General features: G+C 36.4%; 1 protein-coding gene across 1 annotated transcript; it reads right to left on the reverse strand.

The window, feature by feature from the left end:
- Window positions 1-432: 432 nt before the first annotated feature.
- Window positions 433-19,501, reverse strand: LOC126777999 (gamma-aminobutyric acid type B receptor subunit 2). The gene is made up of 31 exons (XM_050501373.1): window positions 19,354-19,501; window positions 18,286-18,389; window positions 17,748-17,885; window positions 17,261-17,428; window positions 16,073-16,248; window positions 15,268-15,442; window positions 15,075-15,153; window positions 14,437-14,591; window positions 13,839-13,990; window positions 13,338-13,484; window positions 12,707-12,816; window positions 12,159-12,176; window positions 11,744-11,874; window positions 11,400-11,522; window positions 10,892-11,002; window positions 10,186-10,314; window positions 8,831-8,926; window positions 8,304-8,489; window positions 8,044-8,161; window positions 7,862-7,955; window positions 6,336-6,510; window positions 5,897-6,055; window positions 5,620-5,779; window positions 5,030-5,122; window positions 4,675-4,782; window positions 4,016-4,088; window positions 3,879-3,934; window positions 3,288-3,367; window positions 2,687-2,767; window positions 1,992-2,373; window positions 433-1,128 (listed from the first exon to the last, which is right to left on the reverse strand). Exons 1-31 carry the CDS (start codon window positions 19,499-19,501, stop codon window positions 878-880), a joined length of 4,176 nt encoding a protein of 1,391 aa, XP_050357330.1. The 3' UTR covers window positions 433-877.
- Between the last annotated feature and the right edge of the window lie 413 nt (window positions 19,502-19,914).

The following is a 19,914-nucleotide window of genomic DNA, read 5'->3' on the forward strand; positions in this document are numbered from 1 at the left end:
CAATCGTATATAGGGAACCATTGCCCACAATGGCGGCAGTTGCAACTTCATTTGACTTCCGGCAGCTGCCGAAAATAAAGCATGTGTGGATGCACCATTATGCTTCATACCCATAGCACCGCAGTAGTGCTGGCACGGCAACTGACCGCAACACAGTGCTAGCATATCAAACAGGTCACAGCCGCAACCAGCAGGTCATTTAACCGCAACTTCTCGTATTAAATAGCAAATTAGAATTACTGAAAATCGTACCTTTGCCTGTTTTTTCACAAATAATTCATTTATAATATCAATATGTTCTTAATCAGAAATAAACCGTATCGTTTTACTAAGTATAGAAATAAATATGAGAACAAATAACGAATGTAGAAGATGAAATATTTCTAAAATCATCTTGTGTAATTTGATGTCCCTTTTTAAAACAATATAAAGATGAAAGTTTTTTTTTAATATAAACTAATGATTGCTCTAGCCGTACGATCAAAATGAAAAGCTACTTATGTAACATTTGTCGTAAATAGCACTCGTATCCATGGACATCGTAGTCCATGGACACAAAAATGCGGTTCGGTAGCGTTGCGGACCTTATACTTTTATTCATGTACATAAACTACGATTCAGCTGCGACTGCGGCGCTATGTAGACGAAGCCTTTCAATTATATCATAATATATTAACCATTATTTATATATATAAGGTTTGAACGATTGCGATTCAGTAAAATTCACTTTTCCTTCGTATTTAGTAGTAGCATTGTAGTAGTGGTATACTTTTCAACCTCACACACACAGACACAAACACACTCCTCCCGTCGGATGTACGTTCCTTCACAACTGGAACTCTGTTATTGGTCACAATACGAAACAGCACTTGAATATTTATAAATATTCCACAATGTCGCACTTAATTGATATATTCGGACAGCTAACGCCATAACTGAGATTCAGGCCGTGGGGTTGGCTCTTGTGCCTCTCAGTAAGTAGCTTATGAAAGATTGGTAGGATAGCGCATTCGAACAACTCAGACTCAGAGCTGGCGGTGTACATCTTCCTCTCGACTGACTCCTGACGTTTGGAGTCGCTGCGAGAGTAGGTTGCTGATTTGCGCTCGTCTCTTTTGTTTGGCGATTCTGGAAATATAAGTATTGTGGGTGATTTTAATCGATAGAAAACTTCGGCACGATTACTGAAAAACATCTCAGAATGCTTTACTTTAAATAGTTTTCAAAGATATAATATATTTAATTGACTGCCTCTGGGTTCAAATCCCATGTCGGGCAAATAAAAAGTTATTGGGTTTTTCTGTCGAAAATTATCAGTAGCAGCCCGGAATGTGGAAGTTGGAAGTATATTTTTTTTGGTCTATCGGATTGTGAGGGTTAGGGAATAGAGAGTTCATCTGTGCTCGCGCACACACTTGTACACTATAATTCCTGCTTCCCCCTTCCTTCTTAAGTCCACGCGAGCTGGTTCTCGATGTCACCGCCTAACTGTGACATCAATTCCATCGCGAACAAAGAAATTTGGCAACTCCTTTCTTTGTCGCACTTCCAAAAAATGGAATTCCTTACCAGCTCACGTGTTCCCCTCCTCTTACAACCCGGGTTCCTTCAAACGAGGCGTGAAGAGGCATCTTGCGGGCCGGCAAGGCGAAGGCGGCTAGTGCAGAACGTTTTTCCCGTCTGTACTGGCCGTCGTCGCGTTTGGACTCTACTACCACTTACCAACAGGTGGAGTAGAGTCATTTGCCCTCCCGGCGATATAAAAAAAAAAAAAAATAATATGTCCTGCACAGTTGGCTAATCTTCTTGAGATTGGCCACCGTGGCCGAAAACAACATACATTAAACTTAGATAAATTACATTTAAAATAAATAGATTAAATAAGCTACTTTAAATAACAATATAATTTGTACAATTTATAAAAAAAATAGTTATTAGGGTCACAGTGTATTTTGTACGACGCAATATCATTAAAATATAAAAAAACTTACCAGTTTTATGCCGTGATGCAACGTTTGGGCTGCTCTTGTGATGGTTGGGTCGAGTTTGTGCGGCTTGAGTAAGTTTCGGTGAATCCCCGACACCTTTTGCTCTTTTCAATGGCTCTGCTTCCTGCCTCAATCTCTTAGACGGGGACTCTTGGCCTTTGGAAACTCTTATCGTATCAGGATCTTGTACCAATCTCTTCACAGGTGATTCTTGTCTTTTAGATATTCTTATAATATCCGGATCTGGCTTCCTGTCCTTAGTTTCTGGGACTTTCCGTTCCGTTTCTGTAACTATCTTTTCCTGTTGCTGTATTTTAAGTAATTCTTCGTGTTTTTGTTGTGTTTTTTCCACTTTGTCTGGCTGTTCTTCCTGATATGACCGCATCTGTTTTTATAAAAAAAATGCAGTAAGAAATAAATAACAATTAAAATCTGAGTCATAATTAAGATAACCTTAGTTAATTTCAGTGTATATTAATATTTATATACATTATTTTTTACATATGTATTCATATGGCATCACCACCTAATCTTATTTTGTTTTTAAAATCTCTCTCAGATTGGGTTATCTATACGAACCTGAACCACCAGTTGTAAAACAAATCTATTTTATTTTTTATTCCTGAGCATTTTCTGTATTATGTTTGTGGTGACCAATAAAGTGTATTGATATTAAATTTAATTTCTGCGTTACGTACCACTGCAGTCGACTGCCTTCTCTTCGTTTGTATTTGATGAGGCGGTGTGCTTACAGGCTGTGGAAACTCTGAACCTCGACGCTAAAAATACAATTATTTATATCAATTCTATACTTACAATAATCTATCATGAATTTTGAATAAAGTAACATTGAAAAAGATAGAAACATATAATGCTAGGATAGAGCTTAGCAAATAGGCCCATGTACTAACTAACTTATAAGTTATTCTAACACTGAATGAACACCTTGGAATTATTATGCAATGTTAACAGTTTATCCATACTAATATTAAAATTGCGAAAATAACTCTGTATGTCTGTCCGTTATCTTAAGACTAAACCATTGAACCGATTTTTATGATTTTATGTATAAAGCAAGATTAAACCTCTGGAAAAGATATAGGTTACTTTTTTATACCTAACACTGTAAAACTCCGACGAAGCCATGGGTGAACACTAAAGTTCCAATTGGTATATTACCATAAATATGAGTATCAAGCCAATTATACTCAAATCTTTTGCCTTTCTTACTATATAGAAACTTATTTATATTCTCAACCCCACACTAGTTATGATAGTTAGTTTATTTAATGTACTTACTTTTGACAAGCGATCAGTCATTCGTAGAGTTTCTGCCTCTCGATATCCTTCTGGCGTAGCGACTCTCACTGTTGTGCCAACTGAAATAAAGTAAGGAGTTTTGTACACTGTATACTTCTAATTAATATATTAGCGAAGTACAGATTTATCATTGTACTTTAAAATATAAGCGTCGGCCTAGTGGTTAGAACGCGTGATTCTTCTTTCTTAACCGATGATCGTAGGTTCAACCCGGACAAGCACCACTGAATTTTTATGTGCTTAATTTGTGATTCTAATTCATCTCGTGTTTTACGGTGAAGGAAAACATTGTGAGGAAACCTGCATGTGTCTAATTTCACTGAACTTCTGCCACATGTGTATTTCACAAACCCGCATTAGAGCAGCGTGGTGGAATAAGCTCCAAACCTTCTCCTTGAAAAGAGGAGAGGAGGCCTTTGGCCCAGCATTGGGACATTCACAGGCTGTTACGGTTTAAATTTATTTATTGATTATAAAAATCAAATTGTCATTATTATCTTTGAAAATGAAAACATCGTTTAATGTCAAAATATTTATATAAATATTTTTATGGTTATATTTCAGACTTACCGTGATTGACAGAAGCGTTCGATGATCTTCTATCCGTGCTTCTGGTATCTGTTTCCCTGTAAACCATTTAAGAATTGTTTAAATGAAAAATTACAAAACATACAAATATCTGCTTTATTTTGTTGGATAATATTTACCTGTGATGGTGGGGTGACGCTTGCTGTCGACTCTTCTCCGAAACACTTCGTTGCATTGGAGAATGAGCGTGACCTAAACATTAGATGAAAGTTAATAATAATAATAATAATAATAATATCCTGGGACATTTTTCACACACGGCCATCTGATCCCAAATTAAGCTTTTACAAAGCTTGTGCTATGGAAACCAGACAACTGATACTACATATACTACTTTTATTTTGTAAATACGTACTTATATAGATAATTACACCCAGAGTCAGGACAAACAGACATGTTCATGCACACAAATGTCTGTCCTGGGTGGGAATCGAACCCACCACCTTCGGCGTGAAAAGCAAGTATCTACCAACCACGCCAACCGGCTCATCAAATTAAACACAATCAGGTAAAGTTAAAAAGAGGTCGACCTTAAATTACTTGGACATAAAAAATAAATCATATTTCTCAGCAATAATGAACAAAATTTGCATCGAGCCGAACTTAGAGATCCAAAGCCACCGAGGGGCTTTAGACACTTGAGGCTCTTCATTCGAAAACGATTACAGTAAAATTATATTTTTGTGGCGGGGCTCCTAGGCCGGTGTCTTGTAGGGTTAGGCATGAATGCCGGGGCTGTTTATAATCATAAATTCAATACTTCTATTTTCCCACTCACTTGGTGGTGATTTCTGGCACGTGTATTGGAACGTATTCGTATCCCACAAATCACTTTGAACAACGATGAAATTTTCTTTCTTACGTTTCTCCGAATCTTTACGTTGACCTGAAAATGACAAATAAATATCATTCAATAATAACATTGATGGTCAAAAACCGTATACGTAAGATACACGATTCTTTCTAATCAATGGAATTGGTTAATCCTAAGTACCAACATACCTATATACCAACTGATATATTAAGTATTAATTGACGGAATCAATTATGTTTCAATGAATGATTAAGCAGAAAAAGACTATCATTTAAATCAAATCAATGTGAATGTATAGATTAGTATACTTAGAACTTACATATCTTTTTTCTCTCTGTAGAAGAATAGTCATGGTCGATGTCCAGAATGTCTTCAATTTCTTGTTTCGGCTTATAAGCAGGCGGGTCTCGTTCTTCAACATGAAAAGCAAGCATTGAGAATGAAAAGTACTTTTATTTTATAGAAATTAAAAAACTTGTACACTTTTTTTCTTAATCAATTGCGCCAATGGTAATACAAAATTATAATCCCAAAAGGGTTAAAACCGCGCCTTGTTTTGCCATTGAGGCATTTTTTCTTCAGAGCATCGAATAGCTACTATAATTCTTAATTTAGATTCGTATATAATTAAGAAAATACTTAATGTTAATAATACCTACAATAATTAGACGATATTATAATAAAAATTACATGATACAAATCAAATTATATATATATATTTTCGAAAAATATTACGAGACAGGGACAGTTTCTGGCCGTTGCATCAGTCGGCGAACCGGGGGTTTGTAGAATGAACCTTGAATTTTCTAGATCGACCGGCGACTGCCGTCCACTAAGGTATAATATGTATTGCATGCTGGCGAATATAAGTATAAATCACCATCCACATTAACAAACCAGAGCACTGACCGGGTTTCTTATCGGGCGCTTCCCCGGCGGGCGCATGCAGCAGGTCGGCGAGCAACGCGCCCGCGCTGGCGCTCGACATGCGGCGGTGCGTGCGCGGCGCGCTCTTCACCTCGCGCTTGCTCTCTTGGGACTTCGTGGCTTTCTTCTGCATTTCCGGTGTCTAGATATATTTATTTACTAGTTTTAGTTTAATATTTGATGCGGACTTCTATATAACTCGGGCCTAATGATAGGCATTATTTTATAATAATGCCTATCATTAGGCCTATTATCTGACCTTATTAGCCTTAGGCGGGGCCGCCTTCGTATACATCGGCTCTTGGACTTTGGCTGGTACCGATTTAACAGTTGGCGTATCACTAGGTTTTAATGCTGGAATCGTTTTGGCTTCTGCTTTGGCGGGTTCCGATATTTTAGGCTTCGCAGCCTCTGGTTCCTAAAGCGTAATAAAAAATATTTAGTTTATAATATACATTATATTTTTCACTAATAACTAAATATTATATAAAAACCCGTTGAGTCCATATTTCATTAGAGCTTGATTTAATTTGACGTGTTTTTTATCAAAATAGGAAAACGGACAAATGAGTACCACGTGATGGCAAAGTGGTTCACAACCCCCAGATATTGACACTATAAGAAATAAAAAATATTCCTTATACCATTCTACTTCGTAAAGTTATAAACGACACGTGATAAGAATTTAGCAAAATCACCTCAGTAGACCATCCATATGGTAACTTAGCGAGTTGGTCTTTTTCAGGCACAGCTTTCGATGATGGTGGACTCGTGTAATCCAAGTGATTCTTGAAAGAAACATTCTTCGTTTGTTCCTTTCTCGGCTCTTTGATCACTTCTTTTACGGGTTCCACTGGCGCTGAAGGTTTTGGTCTAAAAATTATATAGAGTACATTTAGCAATTGTAGTGCTGCAGAATGTGGTAGGTCATTGATTCCGCTTGTGTACACACACGTGTTTATGTATTAGTTACAAAAAATCTCGTGTAATTTCAAATTAAAAGCTAATTTCAAGTTAAGAGATTTTTTTTTTTTTTATAGAATAGGAAGGCGGACGAGCATATGGGCCACCTGATGGTAAGTGGTCACCAACGCTCTTAGACATTGGCATTATAAGAAATGTCAACCATCGCTTATAGCCAATGCGCCACCAACCTTGGGAACTAAGATTTTATGTCCCTTGTGCCTGTAATTACACTGGCTCACTCACCCTTCAAACCGGAACACAACAATATCAAGTATTGCTGTTTTGCGGTAGAATATCTGATGAGTGGGTGGTACCTACCCAGACGAGCTTGCACAAAGCCCTACCACCAGTATTTAGTATTTTCAAGTCGTCAAACTAAAATATCAGGTAATCACATCGGAGATAAAAAATACATAAATCGGTAAATAATTTAATGACTATATGGTATACGTATTCAAAGATACTCAAAATCGGTTGAATCTGTCAAAAAATATATATGTACTTTAAATATACATAACTATCTGCTTGTCGCTATTTACGGTTTAAAATCACTTTATTTCTCAAGATTACAATCACTTCGAGGAGAAATAAATAAACTTAACAAATTAGTTACAATTAATATACAGAGTGCGCAAATAAATAGACGGTATTACAAAAAACTTGATTAACAAAAGCATTTGTGAATATGTAGGTACATTTCAATAATTGTCTTGTTATTGAGAATAGCATAAAGGCCGGTTTACATGTTGTTAGATTTTTTTTTTTAAAAACATTATTTTTGAAATTTGATTATTTACTAGCATTACCTTTGAAAATGTGATCTTTAAGTAATTTTTTATAAATATATATTGTTTTTGCGTTTTTTATATAATTTGGCAATGAATTATAAATTCGTGCTCCTTGGTACAAAATACATTTTTTTCCGTAATTAGTTTTAGGTTTATACACTTGACTGTTATGTGCCCGTCGTGAGCTTCGTGTTTGTATCTGTATGCTTTTTGTTAATTTAATTTTTGTGTGAATGTTATTGTTTAAAATTTTTCTTATCAACATAGCTGTATTGTATTTGTAAATTTGTGTAATATTAAATAATTTAGTGTCATCGTAAATTTTATGGGTTGGTGTTAGATGTTTGTTGGTGTTGATATTTAAGGTATATGAATAGGTAATTTTATTATTGATTTTTGTAAAACATAATACAAAAACGCGGCTTAAGGTGCGGAAGATAGCTCTAAATAAAAAACTATAAAATACTCGCTTGTCATTGGATGGTTGAGTCTGCATACTGATGTATTCAGTTTCTGCACCAGCTGATGCGCTGAGACTGCAAACTGACGTTATGTCACTGGTTTCTGCAACCATACCATTGCATTCATATGTGGTACCATTCCATTAGTCGTATGTTAGTCACGCCCCTTGCCAAAATTCTTGCTTACGTACCTGGGTGACTGAGGTTTTCTCTTGGCACTGGTAATCTAGTTCTCAATGTGCCTGGGGATTTCGAGTCCCGGACCGAAGATTCAGAACTGGCGTCGCTACCTAGCTTGCTGAGCAGCATCTATAAAAACACGATAATCCAATTTAATATCTAAATCGAGTCATGGAAAACAAAGTTTCCGTTTATAAATAGTACAGAACAGTGCATAAAGAAAAAATCATCAAATAGTTTGTATAATACGAGCGAGACAGTTCAGCATCACCTGCAGCTCATTCTCCTTGGCCTGCAGCGTCCGGCGGTAGCGGTTGTTGTACTGGCGCAGCTCCTTGAGGCGGCGCTCCAGCTCGGGGCCGGGCTCGCGGCACTCGTGCGGCGCGGCGGGCCGCAGCGTGGCGCGGATGCGCGCGCCGCCAGACCCGCCCGACCCGTTGCGCCGCAACTCCACCAGCTGCACCGATCGATCTTACAGGCTCATCGTTACCTCTTGGCGTATTAAGCTGATACACTAAATGCGTACCAATCTACACCTTATATAATGATTAGATTTTTCAACAAAATAGTGTTTTATATGAGGTCTTTTATTTACGCAGTCCGACACCACCACGACAACACTTGGCCTACGTTCATGTTAAAAATATATATAATTATTTTATTAATAATCATCATTATTGAGATAATCAATTTAAAACCTCATTTCTTAATCAAAAACAACTATTAAAGTTTAAGCGAAAACAAATGAGAACTTGATTTATAGCATAATTATATCCGGTACATATATGAGCTACATACCTTGGGCACAAAAACTAAGCACAGAGTGGCTGTGGTGCAGAAGATGATGAAGATTGCAATCAGTACAAACAACGCGTCTTTATGGTCGGCTAACACCTGAAAAGAACAGTGAGAAATCTTTATACAATTGTTATTTATGATCAGCTCTGCTTGATATCAGATTGATCAGGAGGCCAATTCTACTAATGTATAAACGTTATACGTTCCCGGTTCTTTTCTTTATAAAATAAACCTCAGCCGAATCGTTTAACCAAACCATTGTTTACCTTTTTTATAGTCCCTATGTTTTCTATTGAGTAGCACTATTTAACATTTATTTTATAATTTGTTTTTAATTTATGTTTAGTCCATATTTATGTGCTTGCTGTGGTCTCCTTTAATTGAAGGAGCACACATATTTTAAAATATTATTCCTCGATGTTATGTACTCGTAAGTATGTATCCTTTGCTGGAGATCCTTAATAAATAAATAAATAAGTAACTGGAGGCCAATTTTACAAATTAATAACGTATACGATACGTTTCTGATTATTTTTTAATCCAACTTCTTCCGAATCGCAACTGTCTCGTTGTGTTAGTAGAATAGGAAAACGGTTAAACGTCAACGATTAAGTTTCGATTCGATTGCGATTAAGTGTCAATTTGTTAGAAGGATAGTTCCTCAGCTTGTCTTGAAATATTTGTATTATGTAACGTTGCCATATATATTCTATTATATAAAGTTACCACTCGTACCCGCGTCGTATTTGACAAAACTTCATCAAGCTATTAAAACTATTTATATTCGTTTTCTCAATACATATTTAACCTTTATATTTGATTCCCTTGAACCTTTATTAAAAATAGCCGAAATAGCCCAGTGTTAGAACGCGTGAATCTTAACCGATGATCGTAGGTTCAAGCCCGGGCAAGCACCACTGAATCACTGAATCCATGTGCTTAATTTGTGTTTATAATTCATCTCGTGCTTGAGGTGAAAGAAAACATCGTAAGGAAACCTGCATGTGCCTAATTTGTTAATTTTACTAACTTGTTAATTTGTTAATTTTGTTAACTGAAATTCTGCTACATGTGTATACCACCAACCGGCATTGGAGTAGCTTGTTGGAATAGCTCCAAACCTTATCAAAAAGGGGAGAAGGCCTTAGTCCAGCAGTGGGACATTCACAGGCTGTTACTTACTTTATTATTACTATTATTTTTTAATTTTGAAAGCAAACTTATATTTATCCATATATTAAAACAAATATAACTTAGTATACTTGGATTTATTGTTACCATTACAAAAGTTTAGAAGCCTAGTTGCAAAACTTGACACATATAACAAAAGGTTAAAGGTATAGAAAGTAACTCACCAACGCTATCGGAGCACCCATGATGCACATGATGAGCACGTTGTACACGGACAGACCAATGTGCTTCGAATCATTCAGAGCTGGTATGGATACGTGTCGCGTTTCCCACGCCAAGAACGCGCCGAATACCTTCAAAATACCATAACTTGTAATCGTAGAAGAATTATTGTAAGTTCATTAAATCTTCAATATATTGGTACGTATTAAATATACTCCAAAAAATTTTTTTGATTATTAGATAATGATTAATTTGAAATAAACTATTAAGGATAATAGCATAAAGAAACTTTAAAAACTTAGTTTAACCTTATACTTATAATCTACATGGCAAAAAGCTGTTTCTTCTTAAACGACCCTTAACGAGCTAGAAATGGTGTAAAATGTCTTTATATTTTATAACACCAAATTCAAAACTCACCGCAAACTACGTATATAATAATGAGACGTGAAAAGTGATATACGACATTGTATATAATTATAATAAGCTACCATTTTTTTTAACGCTGGACGTTACGCGACTCCCAATAATAAGCTATATATGTAGGTAAGCTTTCAAAGATATACACAGGAATTAGAAGATACACACATCAAAATAGCTTACTTTTAATACTTCACGATTGAGATGCAAAGTGAGTTCGTACAGAAAAACACTATTGGTCAGAAAGATTACAGGTTTTAATATAAGTTTTTAATAGTTATCACTCACCAGCAAAAGTCCCTTGTAGGCGTATATAGCTCCAATAAATATGGGCATCCGTTCCGATTGACAGTATTCATTCTCTTGCACAATAACTATATCTTCGCTTGTTGGATGCGGCTGAAAAGTCAATAATGAAATCTAAAATATTACAAATGTTCGTTCTTTAATTTTACAAAAAGCTGCCTTATACTTTTATATTAGTAATAAATCTTTAAAGCGTTTTCTATGGATAAGAATTCTATTGTCGCTTTCTGTGTCTGAGAATATTTGAGATTGTATAAGATGTCTTCAACAATTAAAACAATCGATAAATCGAAAATGGAAAAATCACAGAATAACAAGAATACGAGTTATGTTGACTTTATAAGTTACCTGTTTTCCTTTTAGCTTTTAACATTTTTTAACGTGACATACTGACATGTCGCACTTAAATTGGACCTTGAAATTTCACAGTCAAAATTATTTACTTATATAATTCCAAATATAATCATCGAGATTTGTACTTATTACTTACATATGCCTCCATCTGCTTAGTGGCTCTGTAGAATGGGTCTGATATCTGCCAAGTTGTCATGATGGCCAGGTCAATACACAACAGCACACCTACCACCATGAATAACTGGTAGTCTTTTATCACCTACGAATATATTAATGAGTTCAATTATATTTACAAAACATTTATGATCAATAATATGAAAAAGTGCAATGATTGCATTGTAAATTTAAAAATGTAGGAAATAAATCAGTAAACAGTGATCAAGAAGATACAAGCCTTGTAATGGAACTACTTCGATGGTTAATATAATGATGCAAGCAATTATGAAATAATAATTTACGAATAAATGTAATTCTTATAACCTTCTTATTGAGCTTAACATCGGTGAAGATGGAGTGAACGCGCCAGGTTTTAGAGAACATAGCACCAAAAGCCAGACTAAAGCCGGCCATCAACAGCCAAGCTCGCGCCGTGCAGATGTATGGGAACGCGGCTGGAAACATATAACAATAACTTGCGTTGACATATATTTTTAATTTAAAAAAATCGAAAAAAGTAAAGCCATGATAAATTTATATATCATTGAATAGTTTGATCAGACGTTATTTTATAAAATTAGAATATAATATAAACTTTATTTAAATTTAACATGCGTTATATATTTTATTTGAATACAGTAATAGCAAGAAGCAATATCGCTGTGATTTAAGTGATGATTGAGTATGACACAAATTTAAAACAAAATAACGAAATCAGCAATAACGTCAAAGTACTTACAAATACTGGATGGCAAAGCTATGAAAAACACAAAATTATCACATACCACCAAAAGCGATGGATAGAAGGAAAATAAACCAAAACTTGGAAACATGCTGTCGACTCCGACGACCTAGAAAATCGCCTAGGTCTTTCTCAGAATCAGTCTAAAAGAAATAGGGGGTTAGTTCCCAAAATTTGGTTAGCGGGTTCCATTCTGCCCGGGGTCGAAGCTCAAGCTGGGTTTGTAGCAAGCTATTACCTCCACGTGGTACTTCCTGAGAAAGACCTAAGAATTAATGAACTGAATGAGATCGTGAACGTGACGGAGTGCCAGCGACATGCGAATCGAAAGTGCTATTTACTTTACTATTTATTTGAAAAATTGGCTCGTTTACTATTTAATGAATAGTTGAAATAATTTGATTGGATAAAAATTTTAGACCAATTAATTATTTTTAAAGTTACCTTCGATCCGATAAAAGATTGAAAGAACACAAAGATAATTATGAATGACAATAGAATTAACATTGATAAAGGCTCGAAGTGGAAACAGCAGGCGGACATACCGATGCTGCTGAGGCTGGAGTCGAGCCCAAGGAAGATCACGCTGAGGTAGGTCAGCATGCATCCCACGATGATCAGATTGTTGAGGTGCGGAGATGACATTTTTATATACCTAATATTGAAGTAACTATTTTATAAGATTTTCGTTTGGATTAAATTGGACAATTATTTTTTGTAAATTTATAAGACGCAAATACTATTACACTAACATACAGTAACAGCCTATGAATGTCCCACTGCTGGGCCTTAGCCTCCTCTCCTTTTTTGAGGAGAAGGTTTGGAGCTTATTCCACCACGCTGCTCCAATGTGGGTTGGTGGAATACACATGTGGCAGAATTTCAGTGAAATTTGACCCATGCAGGTTTCCTCACGATGTTTTCCTTCACCGTCAAGCACGAGATGAATTATAAATACAAATTAAGCACATGAAAATTCCTCCTTGAATGAAAATTATTCCGGTTTGAGCCCACGATTACACTGGGCCATCTCGGCTCTATCTCGGCCACTAACATGCTGTAGAAAATATATATAAGCCATAATTCCAATATATAACATATTTAATTTAATACTATCATTTTAAAGCTGGAGTTGCCGGAGTCATATCTCGTCTAAGTTGGTTTAACAGTGCAGACCTCTGGTTCCGATAATGAATATTCATGGCGAGGAAGGCGGTGGCGAGCAGGATTCCGAGCACGGAGCACGACACCAGCACCGAGTACAGCGTGATGTTGACCTGTGTGTGCTCCACCAGCCGTAGCGTGCGGTCCTTCGGAGGGTTCCTTTTGACATAACATTTTACCATTACAACAAGTATATAAGGCTTATATGCTCGTGTTTTATATTTGAAACATGCTTTTTGTTCGATAATAATCTTGTTTGCTTTTATAAGCCATTTGAAGCTTAGGCATTGATATTTTCATAAGTCCATTAACTTTCAATTACCTGCTTACAACTTCACGTTTTTTAATAGATTACATCAATACATATCATTCTTGTACCGTAACTATTTTTAATTTTTAATTTGTATAATCTAATCTATAAGGCATAATGTAAATAAATCTCCTTAACATTGTAGAATACAAATATATATATAACTCATTACTCATATAATATATTTAACTATACACACTTACTTCCCAATCCACCTGAAAGGTTCTCCACTGCCAAGATCGAGACGGTCGCGTTCGGCACAATACTCTCCAACTTTGACCTCACCTATCTCACCCTGGAACTGCTTGAGCAGTATCGATGCTTTTCGCTCGTTGTCATAGAAACGAACTGGTCCCTGAAATCAAGAGTATCGATTCAATGAAATGGAATCTATTGGTAAACATAATATATCTACTAAAGCATGTAATTATTTTATTTAACATTTTAATACATTTATTATCTCATTATTAGTACTGTTTTAGCGATTAATTGGCATCCCATTATGGTAGGGAGGGACTCATGATGTTTAGTATAGTATAGCAATCAACAATGGGCACCACGTATTCTACCACTATCATTTTTCAGAGAAGAAAATGTGTACTGCTGTTTATTTTAATTATATTTTAGTATAGTAAGAGAGAAGTCGAGATGTGGTAGAAACCGACGATTGCGTGTACACGAATGAACGCTTGTTGGTGAAAAAAAACATCGTGTGGAAATCTGCACGCGTCAGATGAAACTCCAGCTGCATTGAAGCAGCGTGGAATAAGTTACCAAACCAAAGAGATTTGCTAAACTTACAGTAACTCCTTCAAATGTGACATTGCTCAATGCGTCCAGGAACAACTGTTCCCATTCCTTGTCTCTGTATCTGAAATCCTGTACAGTTTTCTCTTTATATTTCAGCTTGACTCGATGGGCTACTGTTTGAATTGCTAACGCCATTGCCCATATACCTATAATAAAAACCACAGTAAGCATCAGTAGAGCTATTCTGTAAGAATAAACTCGGAAAGTGATATGCAACATTGGACTGAAAAATTATTTTATTTAAAGAATAAAAATAAAAATAGTCTATCAGTTTTCATAATTTCACAAGTGAGTTTTTTTTATAATATAGTAAGGTGAACGGCATGAGGGCATTCTGATAGTAAGTAGTCACCACCGCGCATTGATGACGTAAGAAATATTAACCTCACCTAACATCGCCAATGCGCCACCAAGCTTGCGAACTAAGAATTTATGTCTCTTGTGTCTATAATAACACGGGCTTATCGACTATCTTGTTATTATATTAGTTTTGTGGTTTCTTTTTAGTAGAGTTTGCATTCGGAAATGCTAAAAAGGCTTGCAGCAGCCTACTTGAGAATATTTTTTGATATAGTCGTTTTTCATCGTTTTAAAGAAACATAGTAACAAATAAAGAATAGCAAACTGACCATCGTATGTGTAACCATGAAATCTGGAATATTCTATTCCTCTTCTTCGGTCATATTCCACTTGGTAATCTTTAGCCGTCTGTAAACAATAATAATAACTTAAAATGAAAGTATACGAACTTTTGTTAGTCGGTGAAATATAACTAACTACCGACTCGTAGTTTACTGCAAGGTGCAACAATGTGTAACTTACAATGCCGGACACAGTGGTCTCGCCGGTGGTGGAGAGTGGCAGCAAGTCGGTGAGGATGGCGGTGTCGAGCGCAGCGCCCAGCTCACGACGCGAACAGGGCGCCCGGCGTGTCCACCACTTGCTGCTATACGTGCCCAAGAGCAGCCACGTGTAGGCGCGCCCGTACATCTCTAGCCTACAGAGAACAGTCACTTATGTCATAATGTTTTGTCAGAGCAATTTCCAGTGACCAGGTTATACTGTCAACTTTTAGACTCTAAGCTGCTACTAAAGACTACTGACTAATTGTTCCGACCTGGTGCTTGAACCCAAGACGTCATGATCTGTCAGCTACCGTAACTGCCAATGACTACAGACCAACAGCACAGATATTGATTACCATGAAATAAGGTGTTGGTAAAAAGTATATCTATCATGTCAAACATGAAAATTGTGTGTGAAACTGCGAGGCACAACTAGATACTAGTGGTAGAGTTTTGTGCAAGCTCGTCTGGGTAGGTACCACCCACTCATCAGATACTCTACCGCAAAACAGCAGTACTTGTTATTGTTGTGTTCCGGTTTTAAGGGTGAGTGAGCCAGTGTAATTACAGGCACAAGGGACATAACATCTTAGTTCTCAAGGTTGGTGGCGCATTGGTAATGTAAGCAATGGTTAACATTTCTTACAATGCCAATGTCTATGGGCGTTGGTGACCTGCCATCGGTGGTGGCGGTGACTTACGGTGGCCCATATGCTCGTCCGCCTTTCTATTCTATAAAAAAAAGATAATTAAAACCTCTTTCGATATAATTATATACTTACTTATAAGCTTCGCAAAATATTTTCAAAGCCCACGTTTCGTTAAAGTTTCCAAGTATAATCCTGATATCTTTCTCTTTTAATTTCGAAAGAGCTGTCTTCACTTCTGTTGCAAAACTCTGAGATTCATCCACTAAGAAGTTTGCTGAGTCCAGATCAGCTAAAAGCCTGTTATGTGCCTAAAATTATAATAAGTATATTGTTCGAATACTTATGAAAACATATAAAACAAAATTATTTTGTATTTATCTATCCTATAATATAACAAAACAGAAGTTACATACACGAGGGAGGGAAGACGTTAGGTTACAATTGTTACATTTAGAAGCCTCATATTATAATCAGGCAGGCAACATACAACTTCGAGAAAGAGGTCAATCGTCGAATTCAACTCGGCTGGGCAGCGTTCGGGAAGCTACACGATATCTTCTCATCCCAAATACCGCAGTGTCTCAAGTCGAAAGTCTTCGACCAGTGTGTGTTGCCAGTGATGACTTATGGATCAGAGACGTGGTCGCTCACAATGGGCCTCATAAAAAGGCTCAAGGTCACTCAAAGGGCAATGGAGAGGGCTATGCTCGGAGTTTCTCTGCGAGATCGAATCAGAAATGATGAAATCCGCAGGCGAACCAAAGTAACCGACATAGCCCGAAGAATTGCTAAATTGAAGTGGCAGTGGGCGGGGCACATTGCTCGCAGAACCGACGGCCGCTGGGACAGAAAGGTTCTCGAGTGGCGACCACGAACCGGAAGACGCAGCGTGGGCAGGCCCACTACAAGGTGGACCGACGACTTAGAACGAGTCGCGGGAAGCCGTTGGATGCGGGCAGCGCAAGATCGGCCAACGTGGAAATTCTTGGGGGAGGCCTTTGTCCAGCAGTGGACGTCTTTCGGCTGATATGATGATGATGATGAGGCAATATACGATTTATGAAATCAGTATCTTAAAAAAAATCAAAGGTCACTAAAATCCAACACAATAGGTAGGTACAATCAATCCCAAAAAATATATAGAGGCTTAAAATTAATGTAATATTATTAACCACACAATTTACAATTAAGGAATGGGATCTTATGATGCATGGACACAAATTTACATGCTTAATTGTAGCACTATAACATTTTAATCTTTTGGCAATTAAATACAACTGTAACCGTATCATTTCTCTTTTAGTGAAAGATATTACTCACCAGCGCATATCTTGGTTCGTTCTGATAGATAGTACCAACTCTGGTCCAGTTAAAATGTTCCAATAACCTTATACGAGGCATGTTAAATGCATTTTCTGAAGGTACGATTCGGAAGAAGTTGGGAAACGCCTCTTTTGTGAACATCGGGTGTGTATCTGCATACGATAACTGTGAAGGTAGAAAAACCACCGTAAATACCTACTTTGAGAATTTTGATAAAAATGGTCCAAGGTTTGCGCTTTAAGCTAAAATATTCATATAGTATTTTTTTTATTTCTTTTATTATTTTTTCGGCATAGTTGCACCGGTAAGACTAGCGTAATTGAATCCCGCAGTTCAGTGCATCTGTAAAGCTTAACGAGTACAACCAACTAAATCAACGAGGCTTATGGGTATTAAGAATGAAAATAAATGTTAATAGTTTTGTTGGAATGAATAAAAAAATAATCCTTTATTAAAGATGTTTTTAAACTTTTGCTGTGTTTACCTGCGTAAGGTGCCAGTGTTTGGAGGCCTTAGCGATAGGGTCAGTGACATGAGTGCATGCCGCTCCAAACAACATCAACTTGTGCGGACCACTGTGCATCATATCAAAAAATGATTTCACTCCCACTGCTGCGTTGCACTGTTTGTAAATTAAAGGTTAAACATTAATTACTTTAAAAGCGCATAAATGCCAAAAAAAAATTTAAAAGAATATTCTTATAAGAAATATTGGTGATCCAATAGTCAGTCATACTCGGTCAAATTTATAAAATATCTCGTGCTCGGCGGTGAACACATGCAGTTTTCCTTATGATGTGGAAAACTGCATGTGTTGGTTGAAATTGTGCCACATGGGTATCCAGTCAACAAAACCTCCAAGCATTTTTCTCAAGAACTTGTCCATTTGTCCAACATTTGTTACTTTCGAAAAGTACATAGATTTACATCATAATTGGTAAATTATACTTTTATCATCCAGGAACAGATATAACGGTTACAATGAATCCAGCTATGGTTGAGGAATAAAAGGACTCACTCACCTCAGTGTCATTCCACCACATATGCAGTCGGTAGTTACGAAGCACAGAGTCATGCTCGTTGACGTGATCTAACGCCAGCTTCACGCTCGGCATCACGCCTCGACCTACAGCGGTTTTAGCATAGCTTTGGTACTTAGCTCTTAAGACTTAACTACCAAGATATTAGCTGATTACGGTTTTCAAACAGCGTTAAATAAAATATCAAAAACTTCAAATATCTAATTATAATAATAAAACTATTATTAATTTCAAACATATATTCTATCTAAAACACGATAATGAGTACGCTTCGCAAATAATCGACAATCGTAGCCTTATTTATTTTGTTATATTTTTTATCTTTGTCGGTATATTTCATACATAGCACAATATATATGAACTATAACAAAATATAGACAACAAATGTTTTAGTTCAAAATTAAAGTAGTGGCAAGCGTTAGGACAGGTCAATAAAAAGTTATCGGAATAGTCTGAAACTTGACAATATTTGTACTCCCGTGCCTCGAAAAGTACAGCCAAGAGACTTAAGTCTTGACGCGTGAGATTTAAGTGATCGTCCATTAGATTAGGAGAGAGAAAGAATAGAGTGTTTACTTGTGTTTAGACGCACAATTTTCAGTATAAAATCTACGGTTACACTCCCTTTAAAATGAATGGTCCATTTGCCTGGCTGCCTACCTATTTTACAAATAATATATAAAAAAAACTGTCACTACTCCTTACAAACCTTACCCTACCATGATAAATGTAAAAAAACTACAGCAAAAATGATGTCAAGTTGATATATTCTTTTTCATTTTTATCCCTTTTTTATATAAATACAAAGAAGCTATATATTAGATTAGCAGGTTGATTTGTTATCTTTTTGTGCATGCTGTGCTCTTCTTTAAGTAATTGTGACACTTAGAATAGAATTTACTTTTGTTATATTTTATTATTTTGAACAGTGTAGGTACACATTGTTGAAGAACCAAATAAAATAAATAAATAATACAAGTATGCCCATAATCATGAGACTACTACGAATTAAAGATACCTATCACTGTTAAAAGCATTATCTAAAGATACCAGTGTTCGAATTCTCCACTCCCTTGCCGAAGGGGAAAAAGCCGGCGATGTAGACATCGGTTCGACGGTTCAGAATGGCGTCCAAGTTGGGCTTCTGAGGGACGCCGTTGGCAATGTCGAAGATTAGTAGAATTATGAGAGTTTTCATTTTAGAAGCTGCAAAAAAATTACAAATGATAACAAACTTCAGACGAAAAGTTTTGGTATCACCGCCCACCAGCTCGCCCACAAACTATTATGCCCACGGACTATTATACGAGGGTCCATACCACATTGGCTCCAGATCCCAAGAACAGTACTCATCGCATTTCAAGATAATTTGCAAGTTAATATACCTTACATCCTGGATCAAAGTATCGAAATAAAAAGTCTATCAGCGTTTAGCATTCTTCCAATATATATTGAGATCTTTTTTAACCTCAGAGTCAGAACAACCAGACACCAAGAAAAACGCCTCTAAAATACATGATGTAAATTTTAAAGCTGTTAAGCCCTTTAATTACCTAATTTGTTTTACCTTAGAATTCTTTAATAATATTAATATAGAAAAATCAATCACAA

The sequence above is a fragment of the Nymphalis io genome, chromosome 24 (genome assembly GCF_905147045.1).
Source record: "Nymphalis io chromosome 24, ilAglIoxx1.1, whole genome shotgun sequence".
NCBI lineage: Eukaryota > Metazoa > Arthropoda > Insecta > Lepidoptera > Nymphalidae > Nymphalis > Nymphalis io.